Raw genomic sequence first — 12051 nt, 5'->3', positions numbered from 1 at the left:
AGCCCAAATAAAATAAATTGAAAATATTTTATTGTTTGGCCAAAAAAAGGAAGTAAACTGTCCAAAACCTTTTGCTAATTTAAAATAAACAAAATTTAAAATTATTTTCAAATGTTGTGTTTTTTAGGTTTCAAAACTCAAAATTTAAATATCAAAACTTTTTTTTTCAGCCTCAACTTTTTTTTTTGGTCGTTTTTGAATCTGAACATTTCTGGTTCAAAACTTTTGGCCCCATTGTGGTGCGTTGGGGCGGGGGCGAACACGAAGGACCAATCAAAATCGATTCAGTCGCGGTGCGTTCACTGACTCAGAGAACTGTGATAATTACCGTCAGAACATGTCTGTTTAGTCTGAACTATCATAGTCTGAAGTTGTCCCAAGACGAGAAGTTTCATTTTAGTAAAGTGCAGGACTGTGTAATAGAAGATGTTCACATCACAAAAAATGTTTTTTATGCCTAATAAAATGTAAGACTGTATTTTAAAAAAGTTAATCCCTGTAAGAGTGGGATTCCAACCTGGGTGGGTCCGAGTAAAAGGATTATGAGTCCTGCGCTTCACCACTGCCCCACTGGGGAGTTCTATGTAAATTATGTACATTTTCAAAATTGAAAACAAAAAAATATATAAATAATTTTTTTAAAATAAATTGGAAATAAAGTTCTGAAACTGAAATTTTGAGTTTAGAAACCTAAAAAAACTGAACTTTTAAAGCTGAAAAAAATTATCTTTATTTTCGAATAGCAAAAAGTTTTGGACATTTTACTTTTTTTTTTGGCCAAACATCAATATTTTTTTAAATTTGTTTAATTTGGGTTTTAAATAACATTGGCGCCGATTTAGCTCCATACAAGACCCTCTGAAGGCCTTAGTCACATGAACCTGTATGGGGGTTGACCCGTACCAGTGCTGGGGGACGTTTGGGTTGTCTGGGACCCATAGAGGGTCATTAGCTGTGTTCCCATTAACTCTGAAATTGCACAAATTGAATTTTCGACAATAAATTCTCTTAATGGAAACACCACAATTTTGAAAAAACTCGCATTGATCGGAAAAAAGTTTTTTGCGCTTAGAGGAGGTGGTATTTGGGGGGTATGGAATAGACTTTTTTCTCAAAACTGCAATGGAAACACTTTTTTCCAATTAAATGCGCTTCTTGGTATGACGTGGCCGCCCTGAGCGCAGCACTGTGGGCGCCATGAGAGGTCCAACAGAGTCACAGCTCATTATAAGTTGTGTATCAGACAGAATCGTACAGCTCCTCCATAAAATCACCAACCAAGATTTCATCTTCGTTTCATCCATAGACGCACATTTGCAGCTTGCAGCCTGAATTAGACGCAGAAGTCTCCTTTGAGGATGAGTGTGAGTGTCGTGACAGAAACTCAAATGGACCTTGTCGTGTTTTCAAACAGAAAAAAGGGTCCAGCTGTTTACTTGTTAGAATGGTTATTTTTTAATACCGCTGACCAGGTTTCTCGTGTGCATCTGAGACGGTCAAAGGACTAGCTGCACCACACTGCTGTGACGTCACCAAATGCTCCCTTTTGGTGAATCAAATAATAAAAAAACACTTGTTCTTATCCATCGTCAAGATTTTAATTACTTATAGTGCGAGTTAATCTGTGTATATTCGCATAATTATGATTTAATGGAAACGGTGTAATCGCAAAACTGTGTTTTTTCAAATGTGTTTGATAAAGTTTTGTGCATATGTGTAATGGAAAGGCAGCTACTAACAGTTTAGTGTGCCAGATGAGCTTTAAATGGGACAGAGAACGTTAATCGATTTATTTCTTTCAGTCAATATTAACAAGTGTTCAGATTTGTATAACTACATCAGTTTACCTCTGAAGAAATAGCTGGCGAAATGCAGTTTTTTCTCTAGGACAGAGATTGTCACAGAGAAAAAAACAGAAAAAAAGGTTGAAAGCTTAAAACGGGGGTTCCAGTCGAGGACAACAAAGCCAATTAATTTCAGGTGCAAATGATGGGTTTTTTTTGCGGCCGGGTCCTGCAGGGGGAGGGACTTCCAGCTATTTATTTTCAAGCATCATATTTTATCTTTGTGCCCAGATTCTCTTGAAGAACAGCCCCTTTCAGGAAGTCTGCTCTGCCAGCACCGTTCACCCCAACACCCAATTTCTCCACAGATCTAGCAGTGATCAGCAAAAAAACGTTGATTTTAGATGCAGAATACTGTATATCTTCCAGTGGTGTCCTGTCTTCAATAAATTCAAGCTAAAACAGGTATTCGTAGTTTTAGACACAGGGATCCTTTAAGACCCCTCCCCCGGTCGGGCACAGTCGTGCATATGCTGAGTGTATTTGTGTTGTGAACCAGTGTAGTGTACTAAAGGCAGATATATGGTATGTGAATCCATCTTTGAAGAAACTTGGATAAGGTTCATTTTCATGGAAGAAACCAAGAAAGAGACTCTAGGATGACATCATGACATGGGCGGTACCCACACGCAGCGGCAGACGTAACCTCAGGAATCGAGTTGTTTTACTTCCGGGTAGTAAAAAAAAAAAAAAACTCATGAAAATAACTAATATTTCATAAATAATTTGTTTTTTAGTGTTCCAAAGGTAATATATGATCATATATATGAATATAGTTTTACCCTGAAAGACTTTCTTAAGCCTTTCAGAGTTAACTATATCCATATATACATATATGATCATATAGATGGATATAGAGCTGTGTGGATTCCCTTCTCATCACTGTCCTGATAGGCTTATGAAAATCATGTTATGACTCCTGTAAATGCTACATTTCAAATATGTTTCTGGACGCCCTCACCTCACTGTGAGAGGGTGACTGCTCACTCCAAAGCCATGTGGACCACTGCCATTGTCGAACTCAATCACACAGGGGGCCAAAATCCAAAACACATTTTAAGTCGCGGGCCGAACAGAATAAACATTTATTGAACACTCTGAAACTACATTTTTAAAACTTTAAAACCAAAACTTTTTAACATATTTATGAACTAGACATACATCATTACCTGTGATAATGCTAGTGTGAATGCTGTAAGCTGAATTTGGCCGCTAAAGATGCTGAAATTAATAGCTAAAAAACGCTGATGCTGATAGCTGAAATTACTTTAGTTAATTAATGAAAACCCTGAAGCTGATAGCCAGCTGAAATATTAGCTAAGTGCCAAATCAGCCTGGAAAAACTGAGAAAAAAACAAACAAAACTTTAGGTTAGCCAAAACACCATGTAGCGGAAATATTAGCCAAACTCCAAAATAACCTGAAGAAATCTTGTTAAATGCCAAAAATGTCCAAAGAGCTGACATAATGCCAATTTTTAAAACTTTAAAACTTCAACTTTTTAACATAATTATGAATAATAAAAAGACAGGAATATTATTCCAGAATAAATCAACTTAAACCTTAAAGAACTTTCAATATTTTACCCTCCAAAAAAATATGTTTGGTCAAAATTATACAAGTTAGAAATAAGTGCAAGATAACATCGGATCATTAATGACAATAAAATAAATTGAACTGGAGGGCCGGATAGAATTACTCGAAGGGCCGGATCTGGCCCCCGGGCCTCAACTTTGACACACTATCATTAGGTCTTTTCACTGATGGATGTATGTCTCAAAATTTCACAACTTGCTATCTCTTACCGGTCAGCAGAAAAGCTGAATCGACATTAGCTTGAGCAAATGTTGATTCAAGAGATGTAATGAAAACGGTTCCGAAACAGACTCCCACCATGCTGTCTCAGGTGGGCTAATATACGTTAACATTAATCAGTGTGGAAATCAGGAATAAGCTCATGCTGAGGTTGTCAAAATCACATTTTTTTGCTTGTTTTTCCTCAGTATGGCCAAACTTTAAAAGGACAGAAGGTTTTAGAGGATGAGGTGCAGAAACTCCGGATCAAATGAACCACATGGACGGTCCTTTATTTTTACAGTGCTTTAACTGTGACTAATGCAGACCTGCCAGAACACTGTCCCACTAAAATAATAGTTATCTTGGCAATAAAGCAGTCTTTTTCTGATGGTTTGTATAAGGGGAAATATTTCACAAACTCCCCCCTGATTCTAGCTCCTAATAAAACCCTGCATAGTTGCACTAATTGTATGAAATGAATAAAAAGATACAAAAAAGGCTGTACATTGTGGATGTGAGGCTGAGGGTGGGACTGCGTTTCTCATGATAAAAACAAAGGCAGAAAAAGCAGCTGCAGAAGTGGTTATGGCAGAAGTTGCTGGAACGTCTCAGGCCAAAGAGTTTTATGATATCAGTCGCAGGCCAGCAGGGTCATGATGGCAGCGCGGCCCTGCTGGGACTTGAAAGACTATTCCACGCTGCCATGCACGAAAGCAGCAGCAGCAGGGCAGCAGATGGTGTGAGGTTTGTGTGAGAGAAGTTTAGGAACCTCTTCAAACAGCAGGAGCATGATCACATTAACACATTTGTACACGGAGAAAAGCTGCTAGAGCTAAAAAGGCATGAAATGAGAAAAGAATCTGATGCATTTATTCTGAAAATATGCTGACAGTGAAGCCCGGTTTGGCTCTGCGTTTTAACGTGCAGTCTCCGCTGCTCCACTGAGCGGGGCTCGGGCTGAATCATAATCCCCACGTCAACCTCTGGTTGCTCAGGCTTCAGAGGGGATGGAAAAAGAGCTGCAGGAACACCTGCTAATGATTCACAGAACTGGATCGCATGGCTGTTAGAAGATGAGAATGAGTCACCTTCTTTTTTTATCCCGTCATGACCGCACAGGTAGGAACCGGTGGATGCTCCACCAGGGATCCGATCCGTTTGACTGGCTCCAACTCCAAGACATCTCCCTCTTTTTAATGTACATGAGAAACGGCACAGACAGCACTCTGACTTTGAGTAATGGACGGAGGGTAAAATTTCCCCTTTGAGATGCTGGAACCAGTTGGGAAACCACAGCTATTTAAATGCAGGAAATCTTGATTTTATAAAATGATAATATGATCTGCTCTGGGGACAAGCGCTGGCGTGAAAGCCCCCCTGCTCCTTCTAGTTCATCTCTTAACGAGAGTTGAGAAGAAGATGAGTGAGGAAGACATAGTGTGTGTCAAGAACAAAAAATGAGGAGACTTTCTTTTTCTTTTCCTTTTTTTGTCCACCTGCTGCTACATGGAAAAAGCGTACGGCCTAAATGACGGAGAAGAATGACCAGACTTGAAAGTGGACCATCAGTCTCCTTTTATAGTCACTCCTTCTCTTTCCCCAAACCTCTCCGCTTTCATTTCTCATCATCTATCAGCTAGCATCCGCACAGCCAAATGCTGATTTTACAAACCTGAAAAATGATCACTGCTTTTCATCTCCGCGCAGCTTTTCTCCCTGAACAGTCTTGATGTAGGAGAAATTAAATTCCTGCAGACTGGAAACCGAGTCGCTCATGCTTCAGTTTTATGGATGCATTTCTCTTATGTGGATAGGCTCTTTCCACACCAGGAGGAACATCAAAAGGGACTTTTGGAGTTTCATGAACGTGGATCTATAATCATTGAATAAGAATCAAACAGCATATTGTGAAGAGGTCCACACAAAATAACCCCTATGAACCCCCAGTCCTCTGGCTGAATATTTGAGGGGAAATGGTTAAAAATCAGTTCATGTTTATCTTTGCGATGCTGCACAGCTCCTAAAGACCCACGGCAATGAAGATTGTGTTTTTAACATGTTCTTGTAGTATTTTTGTCATGATGGATGACATATATAAAGACATTGTTCCTAAAAGTTTATATTTATGTTAAGTCTATAATCAGTAGGCTACAAGCTCCCTGCTCCACTGCATTCGGATTCATCACCTTGCAGTAATAGATCCATGAACGTCTTTGTTTTCCTTGTCTGAGCTGGAATCTGGATCAAAACGGGATAACTCTGATATCGCTCACTGTTTTTGTTACACCAATAATGTTAAGTTAGGGCAGCAAACAAGTGGGAGAGAGGGTAAACAAAGGGATGATGGGAAATTAGCAGAGGCTTACTCCGCGCCAAGAGTTCTACCCAAAACTCAGATTCATTTTTAAAGGACTAGTAATGGCCTGGGACAAAGCTAAAATGCGTATCCAGATATATTCTATATGTTCTAATGTATCAAAAATAACAAATAATTACCGTTGACAAACGCAGGTTTTTGTAAAATTTGACAAAATCAACGACAAATCACACTCGCATTTCGCCCTGCTTCAGAAACGGCTCGATTCGGGTCACGTGACGCGTTGACGTCATGTGAGTGAGACAGCGCCAGCAGCAGAATGCAGGCGGACCCGGGGTGTCTGCAGATACATGTATGTGTGTGCGCTGCAGCAAAGTTGAATTCTATAAACATCAGTGTTATGGTACGACGGAGTATTAGGGCCACCAAAAAATAAAATATAATGATTTTTAAAGTCGTAAATTTACGAGATTTACAATCGAAATGAGCCTATTGTGAATGAACACTGTGAGCAGAACCAGACCGACTAAACTGTGAAAAGCTTCTGATTTCAACAGGTAAACTGAATGTTTAAAACATTGCACATGTTTGGAAGTTTCTTTGTTTGATTTGCAGTTTATTAATCATTGATGGTGGCTTGCAGGATCTCTGCAGATCCGTTGATGAAACCATCGACACTCGCAGCGGTCCACTTCCAGTCATTTCTTCCTCCGTGAAAGATCAGATCTCATTCATTTCTGTGTGATGCTTTCATCTGAAGAGGAATCGTTTTCGGAATTTTCAGTGCACTTAGCTAACGTGACAGGCTGTTGTCATCCCCTGTTGTTGTGTGTTGAAACGGGACGATTCATGTGGAGAACGGGGCGTACGGAGCACTGTTTACATTCTCCTTTGGTGGTGAAAGAGCTTCTGGGTATGTGAATAAAGTGATTAAATAAGTGAATAAATAAATAATAATAAAGTGGCGGACGGTCCTGCAAACATGTCTCTAAGCTCTTTATTTTGCATATGAAACTCTGCATTACCGACCCGGATAGTCGGCATCATTGATGATTTGATTTAGAGTCGCCAAAAGGTTCCGATCTGAAAAATAAAGCTTCACGAGATGCTCCACGTCTTCCAGCTTCGAGCATGGCTCTGATAAACTGACAGCTTTCGTTTTCATTCTCAGCATCACTGTCAGTGTCATTGCCAGATTGTGAGCTCTTATTTTACGCGCTGGCGGCTCAAATTGATAGGGCTTTACAGTCCTCAAACCACAAACACCCGGCGCCTCTGAATCAGCGTCACTTTCAGAACAAATGTTTCCACAATCTGAGTCTGAAGACAGAATTGTGGACCTGTAAATATCGCCGCTATCGCTAGCTCCGACACGCAAAGGAGAAGCCATCTTGCTATATTGACCTCTGTTACGTCACACGCACCACGTGACCAAAACGGAGCTTTTAACCCGGAAGAGGAAATTTGCATATGGATTGGCCGCAAAAATGCTGTTTTATTTCAATATTTCTTGCTCAAAACATGCCAAAACATTTGGAAATTGTAAATATAAGGCGAAATACAGTTAACACGGAAAATGACCCACAACCCCATTACTAACCCTTTAAAGAAAACCCCTGCCGCTCTGAAGAAACTTTGTCCTAGAAAATCAGCCAGTCTTTATCTATATAGGACTTTTACTTTAAAAATAACACAAAGTGCTTTACCCTAAAACAAATCAGACAAAAAGAAATAAATTAAAAACAATTACAAAAATTAAAAGGAACAAAGTCCCTTCCCCCAGACCCGAACCCCCCCACCCCCCACCCCTTAGCCGTTTGAAATAGACAAGAGTTAGCAGGCTGAGCTCGTAAGTAAGTTGGTTGCTGTAAACGGCAATAGTTGGAACCTCTCTCTCTGAACAGCCACATAGCCAACCAGCATCAGAGCCGGGGACCCGCCTCACCACACTGGAGATGCAGTGACTGGACAGCAGCAACCCAGAGGGGGAGGAGCCAAACGAGGAAGAACTGGAAATAAAAATTAAAATAAAAATGGGAATAAAAGTAAATGTATCAATAAAAGCAATCAATAAATAAACAATAAAAGATTTAAATATGGAATATTTAGTAATAAGTTATTAATAATACAGTGAACATTTAGAAAACGTGATAAAATAGAATAAAAAACAAAAAAATAAATATATAATAAAAGTGGCAAAAAATTAGCTAAAAGCTAGGTTAAAAATGTGGGTCTGGAGCCTTTCTTAAAAGCATCTATGTTCTCTGCAGCTCCTCTGGTAGACCATTCCGCAAACAAGAGCCATAGTGCTAAAACGATGCATCTCCATAAGTTTTAATTTTCACCCTTGGAATGACTAGAAGACCAGTGCCAGAGGATCTTAGCGAGGGTTCATATTTAACTAAAGTTCTAACAGATAAGAAGGCGCCAGACCATTAAGACATTTAAAAAACATTAAAAGGATCTTAAGATCAATCCTGAAGCTCATGGGGAGCCACTGCAGGGATTTTAAAATTTTGGAGCTGCAGGAAATGATTTGCCATCCATAACTTTCACATCTAAAATACAATAAAAAAAAATAGAATGACATGAGTTCACTACAACCTTGACACAGTTTTTTTTTAGATTTTGTCTAAAAACGGCAAAATCATAATTAAAAGACCACAAGGAACAATTTAAAATAGACCAAAAGATGACTGGAGTGGAACTTTAAGAACTGTTTCTATACGTCATCAGTTATATAAGTTCAATTCTTCCCACTCCTTTTCAAGCAATCAATCAAACCCTACTATAGCTAATAATTACTATATTTAATACATAAAATGTGACAAAGGTGAGTCTTTGTTTGTGTTTACTTTTTTCTAATCAATGCATTCCATCAGTTCTGTGATGAGGTATGCTTGAAAATAAAGAAGTGTTCTCTTCATGTTCTCACAGATTCTTTTCTTCAGCTGCTTCTGAAGAAGACGCTGCGTCTATATTCCTCCCTTCCCTCCTCCTTGATCCTTTACTTACATCAACCGACCTCTCCTTATCCCAGCTGTCTATCACTACATCTTCTCCCATCCCTCCCTCCTGTGAAACAGCTCCCAGCTTCCCCGCCGTAACTTAATACACGGCCAATCAGCTCCAGGCTTTAGAGCCATGCTCGCTGCAGACTTTACAGCTGCACGCCTCGCTTGTAAGTCAAACATCTGCAGCACCTCGGCCCTCCTAGGCCGGGACGTGAGCATCTGCAGTGTGGGTGGACTGACTGTGGGAGTTCAGCAGAGACAGAAGGATGAGAAGAGCAGAGAAAGCTCTGCCTGGATGAGGGAAGATAACCCACATTTAAAAACAGAAAAAAGACTTAAAGCTTTGCATAAATGCAAGGTTGTAGTAAAATCAGGTCTTTTTTAATTTTGGGGGAAAAATAATATATTATTAATAAATGTGCATTAAGTATTAACACAATTAAAATGTTACCGCTCTATTGTAAAAACTTTCAGCACTTAATATTGTTAAATAGTGCTGCCACAAACGATTATTTTATTACGATTAGTCAACTAATCAGGTCATGTGCAGAATGGATGTAAAGCACACATCTTAACCATCATTAGCTTTAAACTAACTAAAATCTAGATATATAGCATTACCTGCAATAATGCTAATGTGAATGCTGTAAGCTGAATTTAACCGCTGAAGATGATAGCTAAATACGCAGAGGCTAATAGCTGAAAACACTGAAGTTGATAGCCAACTAAAATATTAGTTAAATGCCAAATAAGTCTAAAAAACAGAAAAAAGCCTATGTTAGCCGACAGCTAGCATGCAGCTGAAATATTAGCTAAACTCCAAAATAGCCTTAAAAAACATTAATAAAGGCCAATAGTCCAACGAGCTAGCATATTGCCATTATAACTTTCAGCTTTACCTCTCTCTGACTCCATATAATCTAAAGTTACGACTAATCAACTACTAAATTAGTCGTCAACTATTTCTAAAGTCGATAAGTCGTCAATGAGTCACTAATCATGGCAGCTCTATTGTTAAATGTAACTAAAGTGACTGAAACAGCAGCCGTCTTGAGCCTCTCATACAAATGATTAAACAATGAAGATCAGTTAATGGTAGCAGCACGTTTTTGTTATAAAGATTTATACAAACAACATGAAGGAAAAAGTGATTATTGCGTCAGTGCTGTCATGAATGCTACCTCAAATTAGCACATCGGAGGTGTAGAAAGGAGAAGTTATGGAGAAGGATGAAAAAGGAGGAGGGTTTGGAACACATCTTCCCTTGAAGGCAATTATCTGGACAGACGGACGGGAATGTAAAGACAGCGGATGAGTGATAGGAGGAAAAGTGGGATGTCCTGTCCCCCACTGAGGCCCCGCAGGCTCGGTAGCTGCAACCGCCTGCCAAAGTATAACCTCATCTTGGGTTGGAAGCACCTGGCTATTCACAGCAGAGCATTCAAGATTTCTTCTACAGCTGTCTGAGCATGTATTACATGTTTGGAGGGACAGCAGGGGTCTCTGTCATTTAGTAACTTAACTCAAGTCAGGGGAATCATCGTGGCATGCATCCCAGCTCGCTCAGTGCAGGTGATGTTAAGCAGGGAGCTGTGAGAGCTGTGTGGATTCCCTTCTCATCTTACAATTCTTATATCCCGTCACTACAACAGAAGGCTATACATCTCTGATGTCATGAACTAGTGCATGCAGCTGCTTAATAAATCAGTGACTCCAACTTTCCTTGAGTTTCAACATAAAAATAGATGGTCTAAAGCACATATGTCAAAGTCAAGGCCCGGGGGCCGAATCCGGCCCTCCGGGTAATTCTATCTGGCCCTCCAGATCATTCTATTTTATTGTTACTAATGACCTGATGTTATCTTGACCTTATTTCTAACTTGTATAATTTTGACAAAATATATTTTTATGAAGAGTAAAATATTGAAAGTTATTTAAGGTTTCAGTTAATTTATTCTGGAATAATATTCCTGTATTTTTATTATTTATAATTATGTTAGAAAGTTACGGTTTGACAAATTGGCATTCGAATAGCTTTTTGGACTATTTTTACATTTATTACGATTTGATTAGGCTATTTTGAAGTTTAGCTAATATCGCACCTACATGCTAGCTGTATTGGCTAATTTGGGCTTTTTCTCCTGTTTTTTAAGCTATTTGGAGAGGCTAATTCAGCTACATGCTCGCTGTTTTGGCTAATTTAGGGTTTATTCAATGTTTTAGGCTATTTTGAAGTATAGCTAATATTTCAGCTATATGCTAGCTGTTTTGGCTAATTTAGGATTTTTTTTGTTTGTTTGTTTTTTTGGCTATTTTGGCATTTAGCTAATATTTTAACTGGCCATCAGTTTCATCGTTTTTAGCAATCAATTTCAGCATCTTCAGCTGTCAGCTGTTGAATCTTCAGCAGCCAAACTCCTCTTACAGCATTCACACTAGTATTATCACAGGTAGTTATATATCTAGCTCATAATTGTGTTAAAAAGTTAGTTTTAAAGTTTTAAAAATGTAGTTTTACAGTATTCAATAAATGTTTATCCTGTTCGGCCCACGACCTGAGGTGTGTTTTGGATTTTGGTCCCTTGCACTTTTGAGTTTAACACCTCTGGTCTAAAGAAAGGGATCCTGGAGTTTGGTTTCGGAGGCAGGTCTGATCTACCTGTAGGACATCTCCCAGGTCAGCAGTGCTGATGTCCGGGTCTTCGGTGGTGTTGAAAGGAACAGGCGTGATCCTGACAAAGGTGAGAACACGAGGTTCAGGGTATCTCCACAGCATCACCCCGGGGCTGTCCTCCGTCTCACTGTAAAACACCACCTCATGGGGTCCAGGCAGTCTCCGGGAACCTGCAAACACACATCACACAATCACACATCAATAAGATAGCACAAGGGTTAATATTAATTAGTTGGACCAATTATTCCCTTTTTGATAACACAACAATTGTTGCATTACATCCGTTACGTTATCCCTCTACTGTTTACATCATGTGACCGTCGGCTACCATCAGAGGTGGGACCAAGTCATTGTTTTGCAAGTCCGAGTCAAGTCCCAAGTCTTTGTCCTCAAGTCCGAGTCAAG

The 12051-nt window shown here is 39.4% G+C and overlaps 1 protein-coding gene across 4 annotated transcripts in view; it reads right to left on the bottom strand.

The window, feature by feature from the left end:
* Positions 1 to 11553: 11553 nt before the first annotated feature.
* The window catches only part of LOC112143843 (vacuolar protein sorting-associated protein 13B), a 292951-nt gene continuing 292453 nt past the window's right edge, over positions 11554 to 12051 (bottom strand). For all 4 annotated transcript variants that reach the window (XM_036216063.1, XM_024268054.2, XM_036216061.1 and 1 more), the window contains exon 41: positions 11554 to 11816. In XM_036216063.1, coding sequence (XP_036071956.1) covers positions 11569 to 11816 — 248 coding nt within the window. In that variant the 3' untranslated portion in view covers positions 11554 to 11568. The remainder of the gene's footprint in view (positions 11817 to 12051) is intronic.

The sequence above is a fragment of the Oryzias melastigma genome, linkage group LG16 (assembly GCF_002922805.2).
Source record: "Oryzias melastigma strain HK-1 linkage group LG16, ASM292280v2, whole genome shotgun sequence".
In the NCBI taxonomy this organism is placed as follows: Eukaryota; Metazoa; Chordata; class Actinopteri; order Beloniformes; family Adrianichthyidae; genus Oryzias; species Oryzias melastigma.
Note: the sequence above shows the minus strand (reverse complement) of the source record. Positions and strands in the feature narration are given on the sequence as shown.